Consider the following 15,282-nt stretch of genomic DNA (forward strand, 5'->3'; position numbering starts at 1 on the left):
ATGTCCTGCAGAGCCACTGCAATGAAGATGGACCTTCTAATAATGAGTCCAGTTCCAAGCTAGAGTACTGAAGACCATCTTTATTATTTCTGTCAACACTGGTTCATTACATTGGTTTGAGTTGAGTAAAATAAAATAAAAAATAAAGCAATATTTGCACTTAAGTGATAGCTAAAATAGTGTTAATGGCAACCAACTATTGCTAATTCAGTAAAACTTTGCAAAAAATATTAGCAGCTAGTTTTCTGTTTAATGTAAACGAGGAACATTGAATATTGAACAAGTAAAAATTGGACCAATGTTATTTTTTCACTAAGAAGGAAGAAAGCACAATATATTTCTAAATCCTGTAAATTTGTAATTTGCTGAGGTTGCTCAGAAAAAAAGATAAATCTTAAAATGTATTTTCCTGTTTTAGCTTTAAAGCCAGTTAAAATATAAGGACTTTGACTTTGGTTTCCAAGATCTGACCAAATTTGAAGTCATTTTTTTAAAGCTAAAAAAGAAAAGATCAGACCTTTGTTATGTTTTCATCAATTATCATGGTTTCTTGACAGCTCTTACCTTGTGATAAAAAAAAAAAGTTTTTGTAGACAGGAGTTGCTTGGCAACTAAATCCCAATCAATTTTATGACTTGTCCTGTGCACCCCAACTGACTGAGCCTCAACTGTGAGGAAAAACACATGCAATTGTGTTATTTTTGCCACCGAATTTGCATAATGCATTCACAACTTCAAGATTCAAAAAGTATAGCCCACACTCTTATTATAATATATGTGCAAATAGAGATTTCATCCAGATTTCATCACTGCTGGGTAGCCAGATACATGCAATTCACAATCTCAGCCTTTCTCTCCCCCAACAAATGCATACATGCACACAACCAAAAACTCTGATGCACTGGTTGCATTTTTATACAAATAACATAATTCTACCTTAATATTGTTCTTACTGACCAGATGTGGAGTTTGTTTCTTTTAGGCTGGACCCTACTGGGATTAAATTTAGGTCACATAGAGTTGTTTGTCCCTCCCTTTTTAAATCCATGGATGCACTGTATTGATATGGTGTGCAAGTGTTCAGCCAGATGGGACGGGAGTTCCGGAGCTCAAGGCCAGTTTGGGGAGGGACTTGCAATTCACAAAAAAAACATGGAAGTAATGTGACCTGCTGGGGGCTTTGAAAATGGTTCATCTGAAATCATGAATCACAAGATTTAAAAAGAAAAACATATAAACCCAAGACTTGTGCAAAGGTTGTTGTATTGACTTTTTTTTTTTTCTTTTGATGGGTGTTAGGTTTGTTTGTTACTGCGCAATAGCCAGCCCCGCCCTCTCCTCACAACTCCTCGGGCTGACTACTGAACCAGTTCTCTGTCTAACAGGTCCGGAAAATCTCTAAGACCTGGGTCTTACCCTGAATGAGATCTATAAGAGATAATCTGTTTAAACTGGTGGCGAAAGAGACACGTCTAGCGCTGACTACCTCCTATCCAGAAGTTATGACCCTTTTCAGTTAAGGAACAACCAACTGAGTAGCCTTCACAGCTGTATAATTCCAATAACCACTTCTGTTAACGGTAGTTCTCTTTCTAAATTTGTAACGGGCACTTGTTACCGGCTAGATTTTATTTAGTGGCTAAGATTTAAGCCCCAGGGTCATTATTTACACTCACCAAAGGAAAGTCCGAAGCCACCACTTTACTAGAATCATGTATACTAATTTTACAATAAATAGAAGAACTTCAACTCAAATGACTCAATTAATTTCAATGTCCACAACCTAATCAGAATTTTTTAAGATATATGTATTTATTAAGCAAGCTTTAGCATGGAAAATGACAGGCATACAGAATTTACTTGTGATTACCATACAAAGAAAATCAATATAGTTTAGATCAATTCAACCTTTACCTAACAACCTCCCTACACTGTCATCTATCTATCAAATAGGCTTTGGGGTGTGGCACAACTCATACCCATCGATGGTATCGGATCTTGGCAACAGGAGTCCTTGTAGTCCTTGGTCAGAGTCTTTGACTTTAAGTCATAAATCCTCTTTGGAACCGAAACAAAATGAACTGTCTGCTTCATCCAGCCGAACAGCCCTTAGTCGATCCTGTGACTTTTGTTCAGTTCCCCAAGTCCGTTGAGATGTAATTTTTGGAATCGCTGGGTAGAGTGCAGAGTTTGGAAATCTAATTAGGAACCAAGGCAGTGGGTCGGTGGATCTCGCCCTTTGGTCCGGCGTGAGGAGCTCCGTTGTCCTCCTTGTGAGGCGCTTTTCTTGGTTCCAGGGCGTAGTCCTCTGCTGGTCTTCTTACCACACTTGTGTAGAGTCTCAGCGCTGACGAAAGAACAACGTATCACTTCGGTCTCATGTTTTTATACTTTTCTCCCTCCCTGGGGAGTACACCGAGGGAGGGAGAGAGAGAGAGGAAGACAAAGAACAGTTTGTGCTCTGCTTCATAGTTGCGCAACCCGCCCATCTGCAAATTTGGGCACGATGACTCACTTGTGAGGTAATGTGCTTGTGAATCTTGGGACTTTCCGAGAGCAATAGACTCCAGCTTGAGACACAATGACCCTATTGCAAAACTATGTGTTTGGGCCTTTTTGGGGCTTTCCGAGTTGCTATAGCTGTATGTGTCATAGCCTAGGACTTTCTGGGACTTTCCGAGTTGCAACTACATGTGTCGGCCTCCACCCCCCAACCTTACTTCTCCTTGTTCTGTACTGAACTTTAATCATACAAGTTACTTCAATCATTAAAATCATATAAAATCTTAGTACATTAGATGTTTCGATAATTACTTAAATCATATAAAACATCAGAACATTAGATGTTTCGATAATTACTTCAATCATTAAAATCATATAAAACATTAGTACATCAGATGTTTCGATTCTATTCTCTCGTTACAACATTAATAGAATACAGAGAACACATTCTCATACAAAGAGTACACAATAAGCAATCATTTTTAATCAACATACAGGGCTGCAGCAATCTCTTAGGCACTTTATAATCTGTTGTTCTGCGTGGACCTGGACAGATCTCATATTTACATACCAGATTTCTTGACACCCCCTCCTTGAGATTGGACAGTGCTCAGCAGAACTCGCACAGCCCTACTCAAAAGAGGTCAAGGCCGTTGTCCAGTCCATCATCACAGCAAAGAAAAAGAACATCCTCTTCATTGACGGCCGTAGGAGAAGGAGACGGTGTCCACGCATCCACAACGTCGTACTCCGTAAGATTCGATGGTGGTGGAAGCCAGTCATCCGTATCCATATCCTCGCCAGATGTAGAGCAGGGCTGGAGCTGAGGATGTGGGGGACTCAGCCGAGGCGGAGGAGCTGGGGCAGAACCAGTCGCACTCACCTCTTGGGGAGGTGAGGGGAGACATAACTCCGCCAACAGCTCCTGGAATTCTTCCTCGTAGGTGGATGACGAAGCGCCGGTGTCAGTCGTCTGGCAGGGTTGGTGAGATGAACTGAGTGACTCAGTTTGGGAACACTGATCCTGTGTTGCTGTGTTGGTTTGGGTTCCGACGTCGACGAACATATCCGGGGATACTGGACAAACAGGGGGAATATACTCTCCCACAGCCACCACCTTGCCATTCAAAAGATGAAGAGTAGGTAGGCAACGACGGGACACTTGGTTCTCCCACAATTTCCTGACTATGGGGTACATCCGCCCATTGCCCAGTTTGGACGATGATAGCTCGTTTTCGTCTTGGCCCAAGGCAGAGGTCCACACGATCTTGTGGTCTCGCTCCAGGATTCTAGATGTAGAAGCCGCAATGTACGGGACCCCACGTCCTTCGACGCAGAAGATAGCCGTTACATAGCTAAAGTGAGTGTGCACACACTTGTGGCACCAACGAGTTGACGATGCAACCCAAAGGAATCCATAGGATTCTGCGGGTATTCCACACCCCACACAGCAGATCGGTACCTAGAGAGAAATAGCAACCCAGGTAACTTCATGATTAGTTGCAACTGATTAAAAAATATTTACATAAATATGTAGCCAAGATGCCAAAGCAGAGGAAAAGATGTAAATTAGACTAAGCTGGTGTGCCAGATTGAGCTGCGAGCCATGGGGAGTTGATCACGGGGATCAGATGGGGGCTTGAGGCTCCTGAATGGAATCATGAAATATGGCAGAGTAGGTCATGAGCCAAGCAATGAGGGGCAATGTAGAGGTCTTCTTTATCCAGTAAAGGATCACCAGGACCCCCCAGCATACTGCCCAAAGGACCAGGAGCGCCCATCTCTGGAGCCAGCGACGCTTGCTGCTACCCTTGATGGAATATGCTTGGTGTGCCAGGTAGACGAGGATGTAGACGGCCAAGAGCCCCTCTACGATAGCAGTGATGATTTTGAGAGGACCGGCACGGGTGGCATGAACTCCTCCACACACCAACTCCATTACCATGGCAGCTGTATCCATGGTTAGCCAGAGGCCTGCGACGATGCCTTTACGCCAGTTGAGTCGGGTTCGCCCATCAGTCAACAAGCAAAGAGGGATAGAGCACAATCCCATCTTTGGAGAAAGATAGGGCGTAGGATGATCTTCATATACCCTTGCAGAGCGACAACCACCCTTAGTGGCTGATCAGTAGACCATAAACCGGTGTGGGAATATATCACCCAGGCAAAGATGACACTAATCTGCTCCACGGTACTCACTTGAATAGGCGCAAAGAGTGATGTCGGAGCAGAGGAGTTAGTAGATGAGTTAGATGCCATGATCTCTGATGATGGTTGTTCTTTAGGTCAGGTCCCCACCGCAGCCGTGAAGAGGAATGGCTCGGCGGCACACAGCAGCTGTCTTTTATGCGGATGTACGCTCCGCCTTGGGGGGGAGGGGCTTATAGTCCTTCCCCCTGCAACGACAAAGTTCCTTCAGCCACACCTCCACGATGACCTTGCCCATGATCAAAACCACGGCAACGCCCAGGAGGCCTAGCAAGTATGGCCACAGCATACTCAGGGCACTGAGTATCCAACCTTCGACAATAGAGAGCCCTCCCCCTATCACGTCGGCAACTCCTTCCACAACGTCGGTGACTACGGTTGCCACAGAGGAGCCCAGGACCTCATACCAGTAACATTCATGTTGATTCTTTCCGTCTCCACATTGCTGCCATGTCTCTTTGGTCACATAGCAGGTAAGGTTAGAATACATAAGGTTAGGTCCAACCCAGTCGAACCCATGGTCTACTTCACCCTGGCACAGACTTTTCCGGAATGCATGCCCTTCCGCAATGGCGATGATAGGGTGTGGGATGAAGGGAACGGGGGCATTAAGAATGCTTTTGCGCTTCTGGAGGTGATAGCCCAGGATCGCATCAGTACATGTCTTTCCACTCACGATTGCTCTCCGCCACACTCCGTTGATCTTCCTCCAAGTAACCTCCGATGAATGGGTGTCATACTCTTCTGCGTAATGGTCTTTGCAGTAGTCTTCCCAGCCTATGAGCGTTTGGCAAGGTTTCCTGGCCAATGCTATGACGCATTCAGTGTTGTTGCGTCGACACGTCATGCGCCAGGGTCTTGGGTTCACATATGGCTCGGGTCTCCAGAAAGCTCCGGGCCATATGGTGACTTCTTTGGAGTAGACAGTGGCAACATATTGATACTTTATCCAATAATTGTTTGATTGACTGAGACAAGGTAACACCCAGTTTTGAAATTCTCTTTGTTGAAATCCCCAAAATTCCCAGTCCCACTTTCGATAATAATCCTCATACCAGCCTTGCAGAGCGAGCTTTGCTGTTGGGACCAAGTCCGGGTCGGGGCATTCATAGGTCCATACTGTGAAAAGGGCGTGATTTGTCTGCCAGATGTCACAACGTGGAGAGGAGAGAGTCCTCCTCCAGGTGGTTCCGTTGAGGCTGTCGAAGATCCTCTTGGCCACACACTTGTCGATTTTCGCAAACTGGTCTTTAGGAGCATTGAGAAGATCGTCAGGAGTTGGGAGTCGTTGGGTGCGCAGGTCGGCAACTTGTGGTCCTTTTAACCCGTCGGGAGAACGAGCAGTCTGTTTGTTACTGCGCAATAGCCAGCCCCGCCCTCTCCTCACAACTCCTCGGGCTGACTACTGAACCAGTTCTCTGTCTAACAGGTCCGGAGAATCTCTAAGACCTGGGTCTTACCCTGAACAAGATCTATAAGAGATAATCTATTTAAACTGGTGGCGAAAGGGATTCGTCTAGCTCTGACTACCTCCTTATCCAGAAGTTATGACCCTTCCCAGTTAAGGAACAATCAACCGAGTAGCCCTCACAGCCGCATAGTTCCAATAACCACTTCTGTTAACGGTAGTTCCCTTTCTAAAATTGTAACGTGCACTTGGTAACGGCTAGATAATTTTTAGTGACTAAGACTAAGATAATCACAGGGTCATTATTTTTCTCTCACCAAAGGAAAGTCTGAAGCCACCACATTACTAGAATCATGAATACTGATTTTACTATAAATAGAAGCACTTTAATTCAAATGACTCAATTAATTTCAATGTCCACAACCTAATCAGAATTTTTAAAATATATGAATTTATTAAGCAAGCTTTAGCAGGGAAAATGACAGGCATACAGAATTTACTTGTGATTACCATACAAAGAAAATCAATATAGTTTAGATCAATTCAACCTTTACCTAACAACCTCCCTACACTGTCATCTATCTATCAAATAAGGCTTTGGGGTGTGGCACAACTCATACCCATCGATGGTATCGGATCTTGGCAACAGGAGTCCTTGTAGTCCTTGGTCAGAGTCTTTGACTTTGAATCATAAATCCTCTTTGGAACCGAAACAAAATGAACTGTCTGCTTCGTCCAGCCGAACAGCCCTTAGTCGATACTTTGACTTTTGATCAGTTCCCCAAGTCTGTTGCGATGTGGTTTTGGGATCGCTGGGTAGAGTGCAGAGTTTGGAAATCCAATGAGGAACCAAGAGATTGGGTCGGTGGATCTCGCCCTTTGGTCCGGCGTGAGGAGCTCCGTTGTCCTCCTTGTGAGGCGCTTTTCTTGGTTCCAGGGCGTAGTCCTCTGCTGGTCTTCTTACCACACTTGTGTAGAGTCTCAGCGCCGGCGACGAAGAACACCGTATCACCTCGGTCTCACATTTTTATACGTTTCTGCACTTGTGGGCATGTACCCCAGATAGAGAGAGAGAGAGCAGGGGTGCTGCTTGCGTTTGCCCGCCTCTACACTCAGGCCCCAACCGTTGTGGTAGATTGCACACCACTCTGGTGACATTCGTGACTTGGGTCATATTGACCCTGTTGCGAGATAACGTGCTTTTGACACCTGTGACTATTGGAAACTTTCTCAAGTGGCAGGCATACTTGTGACCTGGCAGTTGCACAACTAAACCCACTCTCATGTTCTGACATTTGCAGTTTGCACCCACCTCAGCCTTCCTTCTCTTTCTTTGATTCTATACTTTTATCCATATAATTAACTTTAATCAATAAAGTTTGTTTTATATAAAACATCAATTCATTACATTAGATTATTTGATTTTGGTTCATCGTTACAGAAAACATACTAAAATACAGAGATTACACATTAAGCAATCACTATTAATCAACACACAAAGCTGTAGCAGTCTCCTAGGCATTTTTATAGAAAAAGAACATCTGTAAGCACATCCTCATGACTGCGCAACCAGGCCCCAACTCTTAGCTCAGGCCTTCGCCCTGGTTACTGTTGAAGGTTGCGAAATAATGCACCTGTGACACTTGTGACCTGGGTCACTTTGACCCAGGCACGTGAGGACACGACTCCTATTCCGAGAAAAGGAGCAACTGCATCCTCCAAACTCACATCTTCGCACCGAGAGTTGCTAAAGTCGCACCCACACCCCACTTTTGCTCAACAACCTGTTTCCAAATAAGGTGTTGACCATCTCTGCTCTCCTGTTAGTTCCTCTTTCTCCCTTAACCTTTCACCTACAATCTACCTCCAACACATCAGTGATCTTTAATTGCAGTTACACCTTTGACACCATTTCAAGTTCAGAGTAAAAATCACATTTATAACATTTCAAGTTCAGAGTAAAAATCACATTTATAACTTCTTTTACTTCTCTGATTTATCATTCTTTTATAATGTTATGATAACCATAATTTATCAGTTACTCTTATTATAATCTTAATGTGAGTTATTACAAATGTTTTCTGTAAAGAAACCAAGAATAATCCATGATTCTTATTATTTGATATCAAAGTTAGTTACTTGTTTTACTTGTAAGAGTTCCCACTAATGTAAGTGTAAGTGTAAGTATTATTACAAGTAAACCAATATTAATATAAGTATTTTACTTTGAATCTTATCCAATTACTCACAATCTTTAGATTTCTTTTTTTATAACTTTCATGCTAAGTAATAGTCTGAACTATTTTTATAAATCTGCAGGCTGGAAACTTACTTCCTCTTTTTCCAGGAAACTGCTTTTCCTGTTTCATGACTCTCTCTGTCTTGACTATGATTTCTTATGATTAAATAGAAAAAAGTAGAATTAAAGCAAAGTTTGCAGGAGACAGAAACAACACACACAACCAAATTGATTTTATTGACATTTAAGTCTAATGTTGGGTCTAGATTTTACTTGAGTAATTAATTTTAAAGATAACTTTATTTATTTTTACTGTTAAACTAAAATCTCCAGCATGGGGAAGTGGGATGATCTCGGATTTTCTTGACACCCCCTCCACGAGGTCAGACCTTTCCCATGCTGGGAGTCCATCACCCTCCTGCAGTTCTGCGTCGTCATCGTCTGGAAAGAGAAGAGGTTCTTCTGGGATGTGAAGTTGCAGATTCTTCATCCTCAGTTGTCACAAAGGGCTCAGTGTAGTCATCAAAACTCCACCTCTCTTGACACCCCCTCCTTGGAGTTTTAATTTCCCCCATTAGGTGATGAATGTCGAAGAGAACTTGGATCGCTCCGATTCTTTCACAGGAACCTTCGCTGGATGAACTGTCGTTTCTTCAGGATGGGGGAAGGAAGAAGGCTTCAAAAAAAAAAAATCTCGAACATTCAGCAGAGCAAAGCAAAAAAAATAAGCAGCATGACGCTTTCCTCGTAATCGTGATCCTTTTCCGTAGCTGTGGTCTTTAAGGGGTACTGGAGTTGTCGGAGGCATCAGGAATTGTCCAATTTAAAAAAAAACAAAACTGCAAAACTTACAGTGCTGAATATCCAGGACAGGTGCTCTAGATATCAGGACGAAACAGTTGCCAGATCCTTCTAGGTGTTGGGTCTGACTTCAATGCTTTGTTACAGGGTTGATCTTAGTGATTTCCTATGACGCCACTTCTTCCTCACGACTTCAGCCCCTTTTCCAGTTTAATCCATCAGTTTGTGACAGGAGTTCTTCTTTAGCATAGTCCAATTTCTTCACGGCCCTCCCAGTCCAAAGCCTTGAAGTTGTTCTTCTAATTACAACCACCCCCCCCACGGTGGCCAGTCCGAGATAGGGTGGAGTATTACATGATTCACTGGCCATTTCACCGGCTTCTGTTTCTCTTTAGTTAGGAACTGGAGTGAGCTGCTCGACTCCTTGGATCCCTTTCTTCATCTGTAGTACTGTGTTGCAGTTCAGTACTTACTTTACAAAATCTTGGGCGTTGAACCTCAGCTTCATCACCGTGGCTGCAGGCCGATCTTGACTCTCTGCCCTGTTTCCAATGACACTTTGAGCTGCAACTTCCCTTTTTCCTTCTCTGGGCAAAAAGGAGAAGTGTCTTCGCCTCCCTGCTGTCTGTGACGTGAACGGAGTTCCTCTGCAGGGGAAGACCTGCTCTTCTAGCAGCTGTCACTGTTACTGAGTCCATCAGAACCAAGAGGTATTTCTCACCTCTTTTTCCTGTTTTCCCCATGGGGCCCGCAACATCCATGCAGACTGAGCCCCAGGGGACTGTGCTCTTGATGGTCAATCCCTCCAACCGCTGCCCTCGGCGACCTGCGTTGTATTGACCACACACTTCGCAGTCCCTCAGCACGCGTTGGACCTTTTTCACTGGGATCCAAAGCTCTTGCTCCTCCAGCTCCCTACGGGTAGATCGCACGCCTGCATGTCCTAGGGCCTCATGCACACTGCGCACAACCTCGTCCACGCATCTTCTGGGACCTCCCAACCTTTGGGAGTACTGTCCCACTTCTCGGTATCGACAAAGACAATCTTCCGCTGGTGGACATAACAGTCCACTCTTCTGGGACCTCCCGACCTTTGGGAGTTCTGTCCCACTTCTTCATTCCCACGCCAATGAGCTCCCTCATGCGTGTGCGCTCTTTGATGCTCCTCATCCGTGTTGTCCCCTGCGTCGTCGGAGCTGCTCTCATCCCGATGTCGTGGCGGTGCCGATGGTTTCCTCTCCGTGCTGTGAAGCGTCGGGCGAAACTCGGACAGCTGGGCTCTCCGCGACAACCAGTCGATCGCAGCCGTCTCCATCCCCTCCTCCTCAACCTTCCGCTGGGGTGCTCCTTCCGCTTCCTCCAGACGTGTCGGTCGAGGACTTTCCTGGGCTGGTGACGGAGCCGGTCGAGATGGTCCTTCGTCCTCATCCGAAGCCAAGTCGATGAGGTCCGCCGATCCCAGCTCTCCGCCGGGGGTCCCTGTCCTGCTCGGGAAACGGGATGGAGCCTCAGCGACGTCAGAATCCTCTCTCGCAGCTGGGGCTGATGCTGGTTCCCGCTCCTTCTTCTCCTTCTTGTAGAAGTAGTGATGATTGAAGAACATGCGCTGATTTGGCTCTGTCCTGGTGCCGAATCCATCACTGAGCAGCAGCAACTTCATTGGAGTTCTCTGTAGTTGGGACTTGGAGAGCTCAGACTGCTCCCCTCCTCCACTTTGTTCCTCTTCTTCGTGGCCGTATCAATCTTCTTTATTATCCATTCTTGTTCTTTGTCTTCGAGTTGTCTATCCCCCAAAGCCTCTCTTAACGTTATCGAGCAGGGATGGGTCTAGACCGGTTGGCTACTGGCTTCACTGTCTGGATCTGGTCAGGTATCCTCAGTAGAAGCTTTCCCTCACCTGTATGCTATACAGTTACTGCAAGGGTTGTGACTGACGGCCCTGCCAGTCACCACTAGCTCCTCTCCCTAAGAGCTAGCCACTAAGTGAGCTATTCAGAATCACACATCTGTTTTTACTGACTTAGTACCTGGGGCCCTCCTACTCCGTTGGACTTGGGCCCACCCAGGGACGCCATGTTTGTTACTGCGCAATAGCCAGCCCCGCCTCTCCTCACAACTCCTCGGCTGACTACTGAACCAGTTCTCTGTCTAACAGGTCCGGAGAATCTCTAAGACCTGGGTCTTACCCTGAACAAGATCTATAAGAGATAATCTATTTAAACTGGTGGCGAAAGGGATTCGTCTAGCTCTGACTACCTCCTTATCCAGAAGTTATGACCCTTCCCAGTTAAGGAACAATCAACCGAGTAGCCCTCACAGCCGCATAGTTCCAATAACCACTTCTGTTAACGGTAGTTCCCTTTCTAAAATTGTAACGTGCACTTGGTAACGGCTAGATAATTTTTAGTGACTAAGACTAAGATAATCACAGGGTCATTATTTTTCTCTCACCAAAGGAAAGTCTGAAGCCACCACATTACTAGAATCATGAATACTGATTTTACTATAAATAGAAGCACTTTAATTCAAATGACTCAATTAATTTCAATGTCCACAACCTAATCAGAATTTTTAAAATATATGAATTTATTAAGCAAGCTTTAGCAGGGAAAATGACAGGCATACAGAATTTACTTGTGATTACCATACAAAGAAAATCAATATAGTTTAGATCAATTCAACCTTTACCTAACAACCTCCCTACACTGTCATCTATCTATCAAATAAGGCTTTGGGGTGTGGCACAACTCATACCCATCGATGGTATCGGATCTTGGCAACAGGAGTCCTTGTAGTCCTTGGTCAGAGTCTTTGACTTTGAATCATAAATCCTCTTTGGAACCGAAACAAAATGAACTGTCTGCTTCGTCCAGCCGAACAGCCCTTAGTCGATACTTTGACTTTTGATCAGTTCCCCAAGTCTGTTGCGATGTGGTTTTGGGATCGCTGGGTAGAGTGCAGAGTTTGGAAATCCAATGAGGAACCAAGAGATTGGGTCGGTGGATCTCGCCCTTTGGTCCGGCGTGAGGAGCTCCGTTGTCCTCCTTGTGAGGCGCTTTTCTTGGTTCCAGGGCGTAGTCCTCTGCTGGTCTTCTTACCACACTTGTGTAGAGTCTCAGCGCCGGCGACGAAGAACACCGTATCACCTCGGTCTCACATTTTTATACGTTTCTGCACTTGTGGGCATGTACCCCAGATAGAGAGAGAGAGAGCAGGGGTGCTGCTTGCTTGTTCGCCACTACACTCAGGCCCCAACCGTTGTGGTAGATTGCACACCACTCTGGTGACATTCGTGACTTGGGTCATATTGACCCTGTTGCGAGATAACGTGCTTTTGACACCTGTGACTATTGGAAACTTTCTCAAGTGGCAGGCATACTTGTGACCTGGCAGTTGCACAACTAAACCCACTCTCATGTTCTGACATTTGCAGTTTGCACCCACCTCAGCCTTCCTTCTCTTTCTTTGATTCTATACTTTTATCCATATAATTAACTTTAATCAATAAAGTTTGTTTTATATAAAACATCAATTCATTACATTAGATTATTTGATTTTGGTTCATCGTTACAGAAAACATACTAAAATACAGAGATTACACATTAAGCAATCACTATTAATCAACACACAAAGCTGTAGCAGTCTCCTAGGCATTTTTATAGAAAAAGAACATCTGTAAGCACATCCTCATGACTGCGCAACCAGGCCCCAACTCTTAGCTCAGGCCTTCGCCCTGGTTACTGTTGAAGGTTGCGAAATAATGCACCTGTGACACTTGTGACCTGGGTCACTTTGACCCAGGCACGTAGGACACGACTCCTTTTCCGAGAAAAGGAGCAACTGCATCCTCCAAACTCACATCTTCGCACCGAGAGTTGCTAAAGTCGCACCCACACCCCACTTTTGCTCAACAACCTGTTTCCAAATAAGGTGTTGACCATCTCTGCTCTCCTGTTAGTTCCTCTTTCTCCCTTAACCTTTCACCTACAATCTACCTCCAACACATCAGTGATCTTTAATTGCAGTTACACCTTTGACACCATTTCAAGTTCAGAGTAAAAATCACATTTATAACATTTCAAGTTCAGAGTAAAAATCACATTTATAACTTCTTTTACTTCTCTGATTTATCATTCTTTTATAATGTTATGATAACCATAATTTATCAGTTACTCTTATTATAATCTTAATGTGAGTTATTACAAATGTTTTCTGTAAAGAAACCAAGAATAATCCATGATTCTTATTATTTGATATCAAAGTTACAGTTACTTGTTTTACTTGTAAGAGTTCCCACTAATGTAAGTGTAAGTGTAAGTATTATTACAAGTAAACCAATATTAATATAAGTATTTTACTTTGAATCTTATCCAATTACTCACAATCTTTAGATTTCTTTTTTTAAAACTTTCATGCTAAGTAATAGTCTGAACTATTTTTATAAATCTGCAGGCTGGAAACTTACTTCCTCTTTTTCCAGGAAACTGCTTTTCCTGTTTCATGACTCTCTCTGTCTTGACTATGATTTCTTATGATTAAATAGAAAAAAGTAGAATTAAAGCAAAGTTTGCAGGAGACAGAAACAACACACACAACCAAATTGATTTTATTGACATTTAAGTCTAATGTTGGGTCTAGATTTTACTTGAGTAATTAATTTTAAAGATAACTTTATTTATTTTTACTGTTAAACTAAAATCTCCAGCATGGGGAAGTGGGATGATCTCGGATTTTCTTGACAAGTCCCTTCAGGAAAATCTCCAATGTAGTACAGCTCGGCTGGTGCAATGTAGGTCCATGGGAACGAGTTATTTAGCCAGGGTTCTATTTCAGTTCGCACAGCTCTCACGCGAACCCATGAGACAGTTATGTATTCTTCTATTCCTAGTACTATGTAATTTTGACTGCCACATCTCATAAATTTGTTCCACAAGCAACTGGAGAGCAACTTAAACTTGTTGTCATAACAGTCTGCCTGGTCCGTTTGATATATGAATCGTCTGGGGCCTTGCCGAATCAGAAAAGCAGTGATGTTCGTAAAACTTGATGAATCCTGACGAAGTTGTGTCTTATTCTTCGGAGGTCTTACCACAGGCGGTCTTCTGGTGGCAAACATCTTCCTCACAGTTCAGGTGATAATCCCCCAGAAGTCCCAACGTGGGAGCCAGGTTCGACAACCTGAGGCTCTATGCGAGCCGCATAGACTACTTCTGTATCCCAGTATCCTTGTAGGGGCAACAAGATCAAAGGTCGACAGGCCATGTTGCAGTGCCATTCCGGCACCCCTAGGTCTGGGTGGATCCAGTTGCATCGGACGGTTCGGCGTTCCTTGCGTTGCAGGATCCTTATCCAGCAGAGAACTCCGTCAGTGAGGAAGTTGTAGTTGTAGATCTCCCATGTACGATTCATGAGGGCATCGATGTCGGAATCATTCAGGCTGAATGCTCGACTTTCCACATACTTTTTGCCATAATCCTTGGCAAATACAGCAGTCATATTCTCGGTGGAAGTATCTTTTTCCCATGGCACAAAGATGGATGTTGTACTTACATTCCAGCAATTAAAGTTAGCGTACTTGGAGTGACCATAGGTGACTCTTGAGTGTGTAAGTTGCCATGGTCCAACTCCAACGAAGTATAGGATAGTGGTGAGAGTAGCAGAAGCGATTAGCAGGGCGAAGAGCGTAAGAACGCTTTTGCAACAAAGGGATTTGGCCTTAATCGTAGTCGTTTTCCGTAGCAGGGGTCCTTCAGAGGTATCCGAGTCGTCGTCGTCTGAGTCTTCCGGGGCTGATATGTCGGCCAGTAGGTTTGGTTTCGTAGGCATTCTTTTCAGATGGATGTCTTCCATTTTGGTTCCAACATGTGACGAATCAGTCGTTCTCTGGGGTCTGCTTCAGTTGGAGTTACGCAGATCTTCTTTAATGCTTTGGTGTGTCGCTGGGCAGCTGGGTTCTTTGCAACCCGTCTGATGGTTCTTCCTCGCTGCAGCGTGGTATATATTGGAGAGGGGTAGGGCAGATCTGGTTCCAACCCCCTCCACACCCACTTCCATAAGAACATCCTCCAACAGTCGGGCCTGGGAAGTGGGCCCTGTGCACTACCACTTGTTACCGCCTTATCCT

General features: G+C 44.4%; 1 protein-coding gene across 1 annotated transcript; it reads right to left on the reverse strand.

The window, feature by feature from the left end:
* Nucleotides 1-4,533: 4,533 nt before the first annotated feature.
* Nucleotides 4,534-14,257, reverse strand: LOC122828455. Its single transcript, XM_044112025.1, has 2 exons — nucleotides 13,901-14,257; nucleotides 4,534-6,053 (listed from the first exon to the last, which is right to left on the reverse strand). Exons 1-2 carry the CDS (start codon nucleotides 14,074-14,076, stop codon nucleotides 4,847-4,849), a joined length of 1,383 nt encoding a protein of 460 aa, XP_043967960.1. The 5' UTR covers nucleotides 14,077-14,257; the 3' UTR covers nucleotides 4,534-4,846.
* Between the last annotated feature and the right edge of the window lie 1,025 nt (nucleotides 14,258-15,282).

This window comes from Gambusia affinis, linkage group LG01 (genome assembly GCF_019740435.1).
Source record: "Gambusia affinis linkage group LG01, SWU_Gaff_1.0, whole genome shotgun sequence".
NCBI classification, from domain to species: domain Eukaryota; kingdom Metazoa; phylum Chordata; class Actinopteri; order Cyprinodontiformes; family Poeciliidae; genus Gambusia; species Gambusia affinis.

Bases quoted from the DNA above. Each gene is read 5' to 3' on its own strand.
- LOC122828455 (XM_044112025.1), bottom strand. From the start codon at position 14,076: ATGAGATGTGGCAGTCAAAATTACATAGTACTAGGAATAGAAGAATAC. The intron at 6,054-13,900 runs TTGTCAAGAAAA...TAACAAACAGAC, and splicing joins GGAGATTTTCCTGAAGGGAC to TGCTCGTTCTCCCGACGGGT.